A 12548-nucleotide genomic window follows, 5' to 3' on the forward strand; every position below is an offset into this window, starting at 1 on the left:
CACTTCTCTATGCAACCTTAATTCTGGATTCCAAAAAACTGGATAAATTATGTATATTGTATTGAAACAGATGAGGGAAAGAACAGATTAGAAGTGATATATGATTGAGTATTATGGTTAGCACAGGAATCCAGAATTAAAACCTACTTGTTAATGAGCAAATGAGTTTGTGTGGCTCCAGTGCAATGGATCACTTTTTTATGACCTTTCTAGTTATGATCTTGTAATGTACACTAAATGATTGCATGTTATTGTTGTTAGGTGCTGTCAAGTGAAGTATAATTCATAGTGACCCAATGAACAACAGACTTTAACTGTTCTATACTGCAGCATCCTCATCATTTCTGACATACTTGAACCCATTGCTGAAGACACTGTGTCAATCCATCTCATTGAGAGTCTTCCTTTCTTACACTGACCCTCCACCTTTCTAAGTATTATGTCCCTCTCCTAGCAACATGCCCAGAGTATGTGAAACAAAGTTGCCTCCAAAGAGCATTCTAGCTGTACTTTCTCCAAGACATTTGTTTCCCAGTCTACACAATATTCAGTACTCTTCTCCAACACCACAACTCAAAGGCATCCATTCTTCTTCCGTCATCCTTATTCATTATCCAGCTCTCAAATGATTGAAAAGACCATGGATTGAATCAGGAACACCTTAGTCTTCAAACTGTCATCATTATTCCACAGACATTTGAAAAGGTCCCTGATTGCATAATTTCCCAATATGGCATGTCTCCTAATCTCCTGACCACTGGAACCAAGGATCGAAGTAAGATGAAGTCACTGAGAATATCAATATTTTCTTCATCTATCATGAAACTCAATGAACAGTGCTCCGGTCTTTCATTCATAGGGTCATTATGAGTCACCTACAACTCGATGGCACCTAACAGTAATAACAACAGCAACATAGAGAGAGCTACGTTGGCCTAGTGGACAGAAAGTTATGCTACCAACCCCAAAGTGGGTGGTTTAAATCTGCAGCCCTTAGGCATGGTTTAAATTGTTTTTTGTCAAACATTCTTCTAAGTGGTATAGCACTGTTCTGTGCATTGCTGTATGGAGGTAACTCATTGTTGCTGTGATACTAAAACACTGCGAGATTGATGTGCCAAATGCGATAATGGTCACCCGTGATGGACAGTGTTTGGTGGAACTTCCTGATTAAAACAAGGTTCAAAGCAGGAGTGGCATCCACTTCCGAAATGGCTTGCCTCCAGAAACTCTATGAACAGTGCTCAGGTCTTTCGTTCATAGGTCTGCTCTGAATTGTCTACGACTCAACGGCACTTAACAACAACAATCATGAGACTATGAAATAAGATGCTATGACCTACCAAAAGAATTAGATAGCTTGTTAGCAGTGCAAATTGTTGTTGTTGTTATGTGCCATTGAGTCACCTGCGACTCATAGCCACTCTGTGTACAACAGCCCTAACCCCAGCTCTATTCTGTGCCAATCTTACTGTCTCTGACAAACTTAATCCCATTATGCCAGTCACTAAACCAAGCCATCTCATTGAGGGTCTTCCTCTCTTTCACTGTCCCTCCACCCTCCTAAGCATGATATTCTGTTGCAGACCAAGGATAATAATGAGAGAGATAGCCAGGAATGAGATAGAACAGAGAGCATGAAAAACAGGGGACCAGCAGTTCTCCACTGAAGACCCCCATTACAGCTTCCCTGTATCTTTATTCAAAATTATCAGGAAGTAAATCACAAAGAGAATTCAATGCAAATGAAGTCAAGCTCTTTCTATTGAAAACCTTCCCCTTGACTCAGGAGAAAGAGGTCAGCAAATGCAAGAATCTGATAAACCCTTAAGGATTGCCTTTGTGCTTTAGGGTGAACTCTAGCTTGTACCTCACCTCCCCCATATCCGGATAGCATTTGGTTTATTACAAATATTTAGTATCCCATACTATTCCCTTCCAAGGACTGGTCTCACCTTGCAATATGCCCAAAGTGTATCAGACCAAGCTTCAGAAGCCTTGCCTCCAAGGAGCAGCCTTCTCACCCTCTCTAGGATGAACCTGATTGTTCTTCTTGCAGTCCGTGGTATATTCAATACTCTTCTCCAGCATCACAGCTCAAAGGTATCAATTCTCCTTCTATCATCCCTGGTCAATGTCCAGCTTTCTGATGCATAACAAGTACTTGCAAACACTATGTGGCCTGGATCAGGCACACCTTAGTCTTCAGACTGACATCATTGCTCTTCAGTACTGTGGAGAGGTCTCGAAGGTATATAAAATCCTTTAGGGGTAAGACCATAAAAATAAGCTATATTAAACCAAATTTCTCCGTGGAGGCAAGGATTTTGAAGCTTGGTCTCACATACTTTGGTCACATGGCCAGGAGAGACCAGTCCTTGGAGAAGGACATCATGTTTGGAAGGGTGGAGGGACAATGCAGGAGAAGACTCTGAGTGAGATGGATTGATATATACCTGGGGCAGTGGGGGTCGGTATGTTGGAATCAGTGAGACTGGCTCGAGATAGGGCAGGCTTTAGAGCTGCTGTATATAGGGGATCACAGGCAGCTCAGACACATAATAACAACAACTCTGTCAAGTAGAAGCAGTGGGGGTTTCTACTTCAAAACTTGAAAGGTTTTCTGGCATGTACTAACTGTTGAAGTTAGTGATGCCTTCATAAATCCCCACCCTCTTCTGTTTCACAGGGACCTAACCAAGGCTCTTACTGAGTTTATGGAATTATTGACTGGCTTCTTCTATTTACCAGTCCAAGAACCACATCTTTTTCTTACCTCCGAAACTCTGGTGGTCAACTGTTAAAAAACCTGTCAATTCAAAGACAAGTGATTTAATCCTCCTGCTGCTCTGCAGGCAGCCAGATGGGCAGTCTCCTCCTGTGTGGCCTACAAGAGCCTCTGAAAACCTGCTGGAGGATCAGTTAAGATTCCATAGCAAATAACAACAGGACAGTATTATCTATGATATGGCTTGTGGTCCAGGAAGTGGTTTCAGATCTGCCGGTACAGTTTCCTGTTTCCTCTTTCTCAAGGTCAGTCAATATCAGGGCAATGTGTTTGACACCCTGGAGGCATAATACACTTGCATCACTGTGTGCTAAAACCATGTGATATTACTGAATTGTTTTAACCTCCAAAGTTGGCATTTTCATGATTCCACTTAATGTTTCCTTTAATTGTTTCTCTGCTTCAACACTATTTTAGGAAAATAAGCCACCATTAAGTAGATAACATCATGATTGTTAATATCCTTTGCAACTCAATACTGATGGCTGAATGTCTAATACACATAACTCACATCCCAAGTCTGACCCAAGTTCTTCATTTAATTAAACACTCTCCAAATCCTCGCCAGTACCAGAAGAAGTCTATTTGTACTTTATCAACCATGCAAAGGTATTTGGCTGTGTGGATCATAACAAATTATCACTAACTTTGAGAAGAATGGGAGTCTCAGAACACTTAACTGTGAACACTTAATTAGGTAAAACCTTTACCTAGACTAAGAGAATACTGTGCAAAGAGAACAAGGGAACACTATAGGGATAAAAATAAGGACAGGTGTGTGAAAAGGTTGTGGCCTTTCTACATAACCTAATGGAGGAAGACTCGTTGCCTGCTAAAACTGAGGAGGACCTGAAGCACTTGCTGTAGAAGGTCAAAGACTGCAGCCTTCAATATGGAATGAAGCTCAACATCAAGAAAACAAAGATTCTTCCCACTGGGCTGAATGGCAGCATCACAATTGACAGTGAAGAGATTGAGATCATTAACAACTTCAGTTTGTTTGGCTCCACAGTCAACACTCTTTGGTACTAGCAGCCAGGAAATTATAAGACAAATCGCACTGGGGAAGTCTGCTGAATAGACCTCTCCAGAGTACTGAAGAGCAACAATGTCAGTCTGGAGACTAAGGTGTGCCTGATGCAGGCCATAGTCTTCGCAATAATTTGCTGTGTCAGAAAGCTGGACAATGAGTAGGGATGATAGAAGGAGAATTGATGCCTTTGAGCTGTGGTGCTGGAGAAAAGTATTGAATGCTAGGAGGACAAACAGGTTCATCCTAGAGAGAGCGAGAGACCAGGCTGCTCCTTGGAGGTAAGGATTCTGAAGCTCAGTCTGACATACTTTGGGTGTGTTGTAAGGAGTGACCAGTTCTTAGAGAGGGACATCATGTTTGGGAGGGAGGTGGTACAGTGCAAGAGAAGAAGACCCTCAATGTGATGGATTGATTCAGTGGCTGGGGTAATAGGAGTAGGTGTTTCAGAGACAGTAAGGTTGGCACAGGATAGAGCAGGGTTCAGAACTATTATACTTGGGGGGCTTTGAGTTGCAGGAGACTTAATGGCACATAATAACATTTAATCTGTATGCTGAGCAAATTATTTATTTGAGAAACTAAACTCTATGAAGAAGAATGTGGCATCAGGATTAAAGGAAGACTCATCAATAATTTTCAGTATGCAGATGGCACAACCTTCTGCAAAAAAAACCCACAAACAACTTTCTGAAAGTGAGGAAGACTTGAACCACTTGCTGCAGAAGGTTAAACACAGCAGCCTTCAATATGGATTGCATCTCAATATAAGGAAAACAAAAAGCCTCACCACTGGACCAATAGGTAATATCATGATGGATGAAAATATTGAAATTGCTAATGATTTCATCTCACTTGTATCCACAATCAATGCACTTCCTACTAGGAGTCAGGAGATGTACTGCACTGGGAAAGTCTGTAATAAAGGGCTTCTCCAAATTTGAGAAGTGATGATGTCAATTTGAGAACTAAGGCGCACTTGATTCCCAGGCCATGGTCTTTTCAGTCACTTGCTATGCATCCGAAAATCGAACAATGAATAAGGATGATAGAAGAAGACTTGATGCCCTTAAAACGTGGTGTTGGAAGGGAGCTCTGGTGGACTATAGGCAAGAAGCTGCACTGCAATCCCAAAGGCACATGGTTCAAATTCACCAGATGCTTCCCTGGAAAAGGAGGGGTCATCTCTTCCTTTGCCAGCTGGATCTGATTCGACGGTTGTTGTTGTTATGTGCCATCAAGTCATTTGCGACTCATAGTGACCCTATGTACAATAGCCCTAAAACCTGCTCTATCCTGTGCCAATCACACTGCCTCTGACACACCCATTCCGATTACCCCAGTCACTGAATTAATCCATCTCATAGATGGTCTTCCCCTCTTGTGCCATCCCTCCACCTTCCCAAGCATGATGTCCCTCTCCAAGGACCTGTCCCTTCTTGCAACATGCCCAAAGTATGGCAGACAAAGCCCCAGAATCCTTGCCTGCAAGGAGTTGCTTGATTTAATCCTCTCCAGGATGAATCTGTTTGTTTTCTTGACAGTCCATGGAACATTCAATACTCTTCTCCAGCACCACAGCTCAAAGGCATCAATTCTCCTTCTGTCCTCCCTAGTCATTGTCCAACTCTCTGATGCATAACAAGTGATTGCAAAGACCATGGCCTGTATCAGGCGCACCTTAGTCTCCAGAGAGACACCGTTGCTCTTAAGTACTTTAGAGAGGTCCCTAACAGCAGACTTTCCCATCGCAATACGTTATTTGATTTCCTGACTGCTGGTGCCAAGAGTGTTGACCCTGGAGCCGAGCAAACTGAAGCTATGAACAATCTCAATCTCTTCACCATCCATCCTGATGCTACCAATTGGTCCAGGGGTGAGAATCTTTGTCTTCTTGACATTGAGCCTCAGTCCATACTGAAGGCTACAGTCCTTGACCCTCTGCAGCAAGTGAATGAAGTCCTCCTCAGTTTCAGCAAGCAGGGTTGTGTCATCTGCATAAAGCAGATTGTGAATAGATCTTCCACCAATCCTGACGCCACACTTCTCATAGAGCCCAGTCTCCCAGATAATCTGCTCTGTATACAGGTTGAAAAGGTATGGAGACAGGACACATCCATGGCGTACACCCTTCCCAATTTTGAACCATGCAGTGTTACCCTGATCTGTTCTGACAACTGCCTCTTGGTCCAAGTATAGGTTTCGCATTAGCACGATTAAATGTTCTGGGATTCCCATTCTTCGCAGAGTCAGCCACAGTTTGTTATGACCCACACAGTCAAACGCCTTTGCATAATCAATGAAACACGAAGGTACACAACAAGTGGTGTTGGAGAAAAGTACTGAATATCCCATGGACTGCCAAAAGAACAAACATGTATGTCTCGGAGAAGGTGCAGCCAGAGTGCTCCTTGGAGACAAAGATGATAATCTCACATACTTTTGGCATGTTGCTAGCACATCATGCTTTTTTTTTTTAGCACATCATGCTTCGAAATGTGGTCACCGAAGGAGACTCTCAACCAGATTGATTGATACAGTGACTGCAGAAATGGGCTTGAGTGTGTTAGCTTGTGAAGTTGGCGCAGAATAGGACAAGCTTCAGATCCGTTGTTCAGAGGGTCGCTATGAGTCATACACATACGCAGACACTAGCCAGCATTCAAATCCCCGCCACCTGGTTCCAGACTCCTACTCTTTCTAGATTGCAGGCTCTAGGAAAATCTGTCCAAGAGGGTGCAGCAGGTTGACACGTTCTGCAGAGAGCATCGGTGATTCATGAGCCTTAGAGATGACGTGGTGAGGGCGCGGGGTGGGGTCGTGACGTAACAAAATAAACACGGAACACTCGGCACCTGGCCAGAGCTCCCAGGGCCCTCACTCCCGGGACAGGAACCACTTCCGAGTTGCCAGGTCCTAAAATGGCGGGAGAGCGGAGTCAGAGGGCCGCCTCCAGGCGGGGCCGTGGTGACGCACACGGCCGAGGGGCGGTTCTCGCGCCGAAGGCGGTGCCGGCTCCAGCACCCGCGCTCCGCCCTGTCAGCTTGGCCTCGCTCTGACTGTCTCAGCAGAGCCCTCCTTTCAGACCGGTGGCCTGCACAGCCGCTCATCAGAGCCACCATGAGGTCCCCAGTCCGGGGCCTGGCTCCCAGTGACGCCGATGAGGGTACAGACACCACGCCACTCTTGCAGGGCTCCCCGCGAGCCGAAGCCGGTGAGTCGCAGGGCGGTGGAGGGGCTTCGCGGTGGCAAGTGTCCGGGGATGGGTGGTCCTGACCATGGCTCCCGCGCATTCTGCCACAGGGGCCAGAGCTTTGAGCTATGAGGGGCTCCGAGGAAAGAGAGCTCACTGCAGGCCCCGCTTGGACGCCCCGCTTCCCTTGCTGTCCCGGATCCCGGCGGGCTGGCGGGTGCGGGGCGCCGGCGAGGAGCTGCTGGGCTGCGCTGCGCTCCTGGGTTTCTGGTAGCGCCAGGCTGGGGACGCGGTGGAAGAGCGAACAGGGAAAGAAACCTCAAATCGATGATGGGCAGAGAACCGGGAGGAGTTTCTGGCTCTTCCTTGTCAGGGCCAGGACATGTGAACCCAGGGCATGTGAATTCGTAGCTTCTTAGTGGGGAGAGGAGTCAGAAAAAGGACAGGCGTTGATGTTTTTGAGTATGCAAAGGGTTACCATTGAATGAACCAGCAACTATCTAGAAACTGCAGCGAGGAACTAAAAATACTGTCCATACGACTTCACCCCACCCCAGTCTAGCAGTGTACAGTCTGAGTTAGGAAACAATTCCGTTATCCTCAAGTTGGGATATGTATAGAGCGTTCAAGTAATTAACCAAAGATCTTGCAACAAGTAGAAGAGGTACTTCTCAAACTGTCTTCTTGGACTTGAGAAAATTAAAATACTTTCCTCCTCTATACTTTGGTCATATAATTAAAAGTAGTTCAAAGACCAAATCTGCATACTTTCAATGCCTTTCACAGATGTGTACATGGGGTGAGGGGAAAGGTCAAATTGGAAATTTAACTTTTCTTAACCACTAATTCTGTGGTTCTCTCTTTGCTTTCAATGTCACCATTTGGTGGCAATGTTACAGCTCCCGCCGGCAGCTAGCTGGTGACTTCTTATGGCCAACTAAATGTAAACACTAGTGGAGTTATACCTGGAAGTAAGATTTCGTTTCATAAACTGAACTCCTGTCGTTTATTATGTTGCAAGTCTATAATTTTTGTAATTAATGTAGTGTGGAAACACAGAAACAAAAATATAACAAAAAGGTACTCTTAGAGACTGCCACCTTCTGTTAGAAGATATATATGTATGATACATGCTTAAAAGTGAGCCCAAATGTTAAGCATCATTGTCAGGGAAATGCAAATTAAAACCACAATATGGTGACATTACGTAACTGCCGGGATGGCTAAAGTTTACGTAATTGGCAGGGATAGGAGCAACTAGAACTTTTAATACATTGCTGGTAAGAGTGTGAAACATAATGTTTACTAACTTTGTAAGCAAACCAATTAAAAACGTGTAAAATTTCTACAACTCCCTTAGAAAACCATTTCACAATTTCTTTTAAATTTAAATATAAACCACCATATAATCCACACAAAATTTACAGGTGTTTTCTTCATAATAGTTTAAAAAAGAAAGAAACAACCTAGATTTCCCTCAACAGGAGAATGGGTATCAAACTATGGCCTGCCAAGCCAAGTGCTGGACACAAATGATCGAATTTTGTACAATGATTTAGCCATTGCAAATAACTTTTATAAGAAACACAAATGACTGTAAACACAGACTTCACCTGATGGTTTGCACAGGAATCAGATTGATTATATATGTGGAAAGAATCATTGGAGATGCTCAATATCAGCTGTGAAAACTAGGCCAGATACTGATTATCGAACAGAACATCAATTACTCATATGCAAGTTCAAACTGAAGCTAAAGAAAATTTAACCCACAAGAACCAAAATTTGAGTTTCCCACCTGAATTTAAAAACCATCCCAGGACAGGTTTGAGGCCTTGAACACTAAGGATAAAGACCAGATGAGCTGTGGGAAGATATGAAGAATAGTATCCATAAAGAATCCAACAGGTCATTACAAAGACAGAGGAGGAAGAAGAGACTGAAATGGATGTCAGAAGAGACTCTGAACATTTCACTAGAATTCTGAGGAGTCAAAACAAAAGGAAGAAATCAGAAGGTAAAGGAGCTGAACAGAAGCTTTTAAAGGAAAGCTCAAGAAGACAAAGTGTTATAATGAAATATGCCAAGAGCTGGAGTCAAAAAATCCAAAGGGATGAACTCAGTTGACATTTCTTAAGCTGAATGAATTGAAAAACGAATTCAAGCCTCAAGTGGCAATACTTAAGGATGCTATGGGCAGAATATTGAATGACCCAGGAAACATCAAAAAGAAGATGGAAGGAGTATACAGAGTCACTGTACTAGAAAGAATTGGCTGACACAGAAGAATGTCATGAAACAACATAGGTTCATGAGGCAATGATGATGAAGGAAGAAGGTCAAACTGCTCTGAAGGAACTGGCAAAAAATGAGGCCCCAGGAATTGATAGAATACTAACTGACATATTTCAACGAACAGATAGATACTTCCCTGGACATCCTCAATAGATTGTGCCAAGAAATCTGGAAGACAACCTGGCCTCCTGACTGGAAGAGATCCATAAATGTTGCAGTTAAGGAAAAATGGTGTTCTAACAGTGTGTAAGTTATTGAACAATGTCATTAATATCACATGCAAGCAAGATCCTGCTGAAGATTATCCAAAAGCTACTGAAACAGTACATCAACAGCGAACTACCTGAGATACAAGCTGTATTTGAAGAGGCTGTGGCACTAGGTACATCATAGCCAATGTCAGATGGACCTTGCCTGGAAACAGAGTACCAGAGAAATGTCTATCTGTGATATGCAAAGGCATTTGACTGTATAGATCACAACAAATTGTGGCTAACATTGAGAAGACTGGTAATCCCAGAACACCTGATTGTGCTCATGTGAAACCTATACTTGGATCAGAAAGCAGTCATCCGAACAGAACAAGAAAACACTGCATAGTACAAAATCAGGAAAGGAGTGCATCAGGGATGCACTCTGTCTCCATATCTTTTCAATCTACATGCAGAACAGATCATCTAGAATGCTGGGCTTTAGCAGAAGGAATGTGGCATCAGAATTAGAGGAAGGGTCACCAATCTGTGTTATGCAGATGACACAACCCTGCTTGCTGAAACTGAAGAGGACCTAAAGTGTTTGCTGCAGAAGGTCAAAGACTTCAGTCTTCAATATAGCTTGAAGCTCAACATCAAGAAAACAAAATTCTCACCACTAAGCCAATGGGCAGCATCATAATAGATGGAGAAGAGTTTGAGATTATTAACAGTTTCACCTTGCTTGGGACTCCATAATCAATTCTCTTGACACCAGCAGTCAGGAAATCAAAAGATTAATTGCATTAGGGAAAATGCTGTCAAGGACCTTTCCATAGTGCTAAAGAGCAATGATGTCAGTCTATTCAACATTATAACAACAACAACCCAAAGGCAGGCAATTCGAATACATAGCTGCTCCATGCAAGAAAGATAGACAGTATCCTACCATGTGATTTATACCCTTAAGATTCATAGGATAGCTATGAATCAATTCTAATGCAACAGCAGCAGCAATCCATACAACAGAATATTTGTAATAAAAAAGTAGCAAAACCACTCTATGAACAACAGTGTGTATGAGTCATAAAGCATGGTGAAATTTAAAAAGCCACCATATCAATGTATGATGCTATTAATATGAAATTCTAGAACATACAAGGCCTGCCAGAGGTTAAGTAATTTACAAAGATTGCACATGGCTGCCGGAGATCAGTCTTCAACATAGATTACATCTCAACATCAAGAAGACAAAAATCTTCACCACTGCATCAGTAAGCAACATCATGATAGATGGGAAAAAGATTGAAGTTGTCAATAATTTCATCTTACCAGAATCCACAATGAAAACCCTTGTTGGTACCATCAGTCTGGAAAGCAGGAGACATATTGCACTGAGAAAGTCTGCTGTCAGGGACCTCTCCATAGTACTGAAGGGCAATGATGTCAGTTTGAAGAGTAAGGTGTGCCTCATTCAGCCCGTGGTCTTTTCAGTCACCTGCTATGCATCTGATAGCAGGACAGTGAATAAAGGTGACATAAGAAGAATTGATACCTTTGAGCAGTAGTGTTAGGGGAAAGTACTGAATATTCTATGGGCTACTAAGAAAACAGATGTCTTGGAGAAGGTGAACCCAGAATCCTCCATAGAGGCAAAGATGGCAAAGCATAGTTTCACACTCTGGGCATGTTGCTAGGAGAGACTTCCTTGGAGAGGGACATGTTGCTTGGAAAAGTGAAGAGTCAGCCAAAGAGATAAAGACCCTCAATGAGATAAACTGACACAGCCACTGCAGCAATGGGCTCAAGTATGTCAGAGACAATAAGGACAGCACAGGATAGGCCAGGATTCAGATTTGTTTATAGGGTTACTTGACTCAACAGTGTTTAACAACACCTTTGTTAAGGGAGTGCTGGTGGTTTAGTGGATAAGGAGTTGCAATTCCAACCCAAAAGACAGCGTTTCAAACCCACCAGCTGCTCCAGGGGAGAAAGTTGGGCAATCTCCTCCTGTATGATTTTCAGCATCTGAAAGGCTGCTGGAGAGTCAGCTCTGGGTCAGTGTCCCCATGTTAAGGGCTGTTAAATGCTGTCATGTCAGTCTGACACATAGCAGTCTTATGTACATAAGAGTAAAAGGCTGCTTGATCCTCTGCCATCCTCATAATCGTTGCGTTGTTTGAGTCTGTTGTAGACATTGCTCAAGTCCCAAGTCATTTTCACCAATGCTGTCCTGCTCTTTGCCAGCACCATAATTCAGAGAGGCTAGTTCTTCTCTTTTTATTCTTCTGCATGCATATGAAGCAATTGAACATTCCAAGACTTGATTCAGACACACATTAGTCCTCAAAGTGGTATTTGCCTTTGACATTTTAAAGATGTTTTGGCAACAAATTTTCCCGATGCAATACACAATACTTTGGAGTTTTTCCTGATTGCCGCTTCCGTGGATTCTGATTGTTTACAACTCATTGAAGTATTAAACTATGTTAAAAACTAGCCTCAGCATTCTCCTAAATTTTAGTCTTTTCTCCATTCCTCAACATAGCACTAACCACCTTTGTATTCTATTTGAGAAATTCCTGCTTGCAAAATACTTAATCATTTTACTTGATCCCTAACCAACTTGAAAGTCACCCTTCCACTTCTGGAGATGAGGTTTTAAATTATGCGTATTGTTTCTTATTTTAATAGCTAACATTAGAATATATTTCTTTAGTGTCATTAAGAATTAATGTCTCTCAAATTGATAATATGACTCAGAGCTCAAAATAGTTTCACCTAACTGTGGAGTCCCTAGGGAGCACCGGTGGCCTAATGATGAGAAACTGCACTATAATCCCAAAAGCACGCAGTTTGAATCCACCATCTGCTCTGCGGGAGAAGGATGGGCATTCTCCTCCTGCGTGATTTACTGCCTCTGGAAACCTGCTGAAAGGTCAACTCTGCATCTGTTCTGACTCTGGCACCCAGCAACAACAATGGAGTCCCTGGGTGGTGCAAATAGAGCTCTCAGCTAGAGGTTCAAGGCCACCCAGAAGTACCTCAAAA

At 43.0% G+C, this 12548-nt stretch overlaps 1 protein-coding gene across 1 annotated transcript in view; it reads left to right on the top strand.

Annotated features, from left to right (window-relative positions):
• The first annotated feature begins 6938 nt into the window (after positions 1–6938).
• Positions 6939–12548, top strand: part of SLC17A5 (solute carrier family 17 (acidic sugar transporter), member 5) — a 79884-nt gene continuing 74274 nt past the window's right edge. Inside the window, exon 1 of the mRNA XM_006902879.1 lies at positions 6939–7032. Within this exon, the coding sequence (XP_006902941.1) occupies positions 6939–7032 (94 nt within the window). The remainder of the gene's footprint in view (positions 7033–12548) is intronic.

Source organism: Elephantulus edwardii, unplaced genomic scaffold (genome assembly GCF_000299155.1).
Source record: "Elephantulus edwardii isolate Elephantulus edwardi_28Jun2011 unplaced genomic scaffold, EleEdw1.0 scaffold00465, whole genome shotgun sequence".
Taxonomy (NCBI): Eukaryota; Metazoa; Chordata; class Mammalia; order Macroscelidea; family Macroscelididae; genus Elephantulus; species Elephantulus edwardii.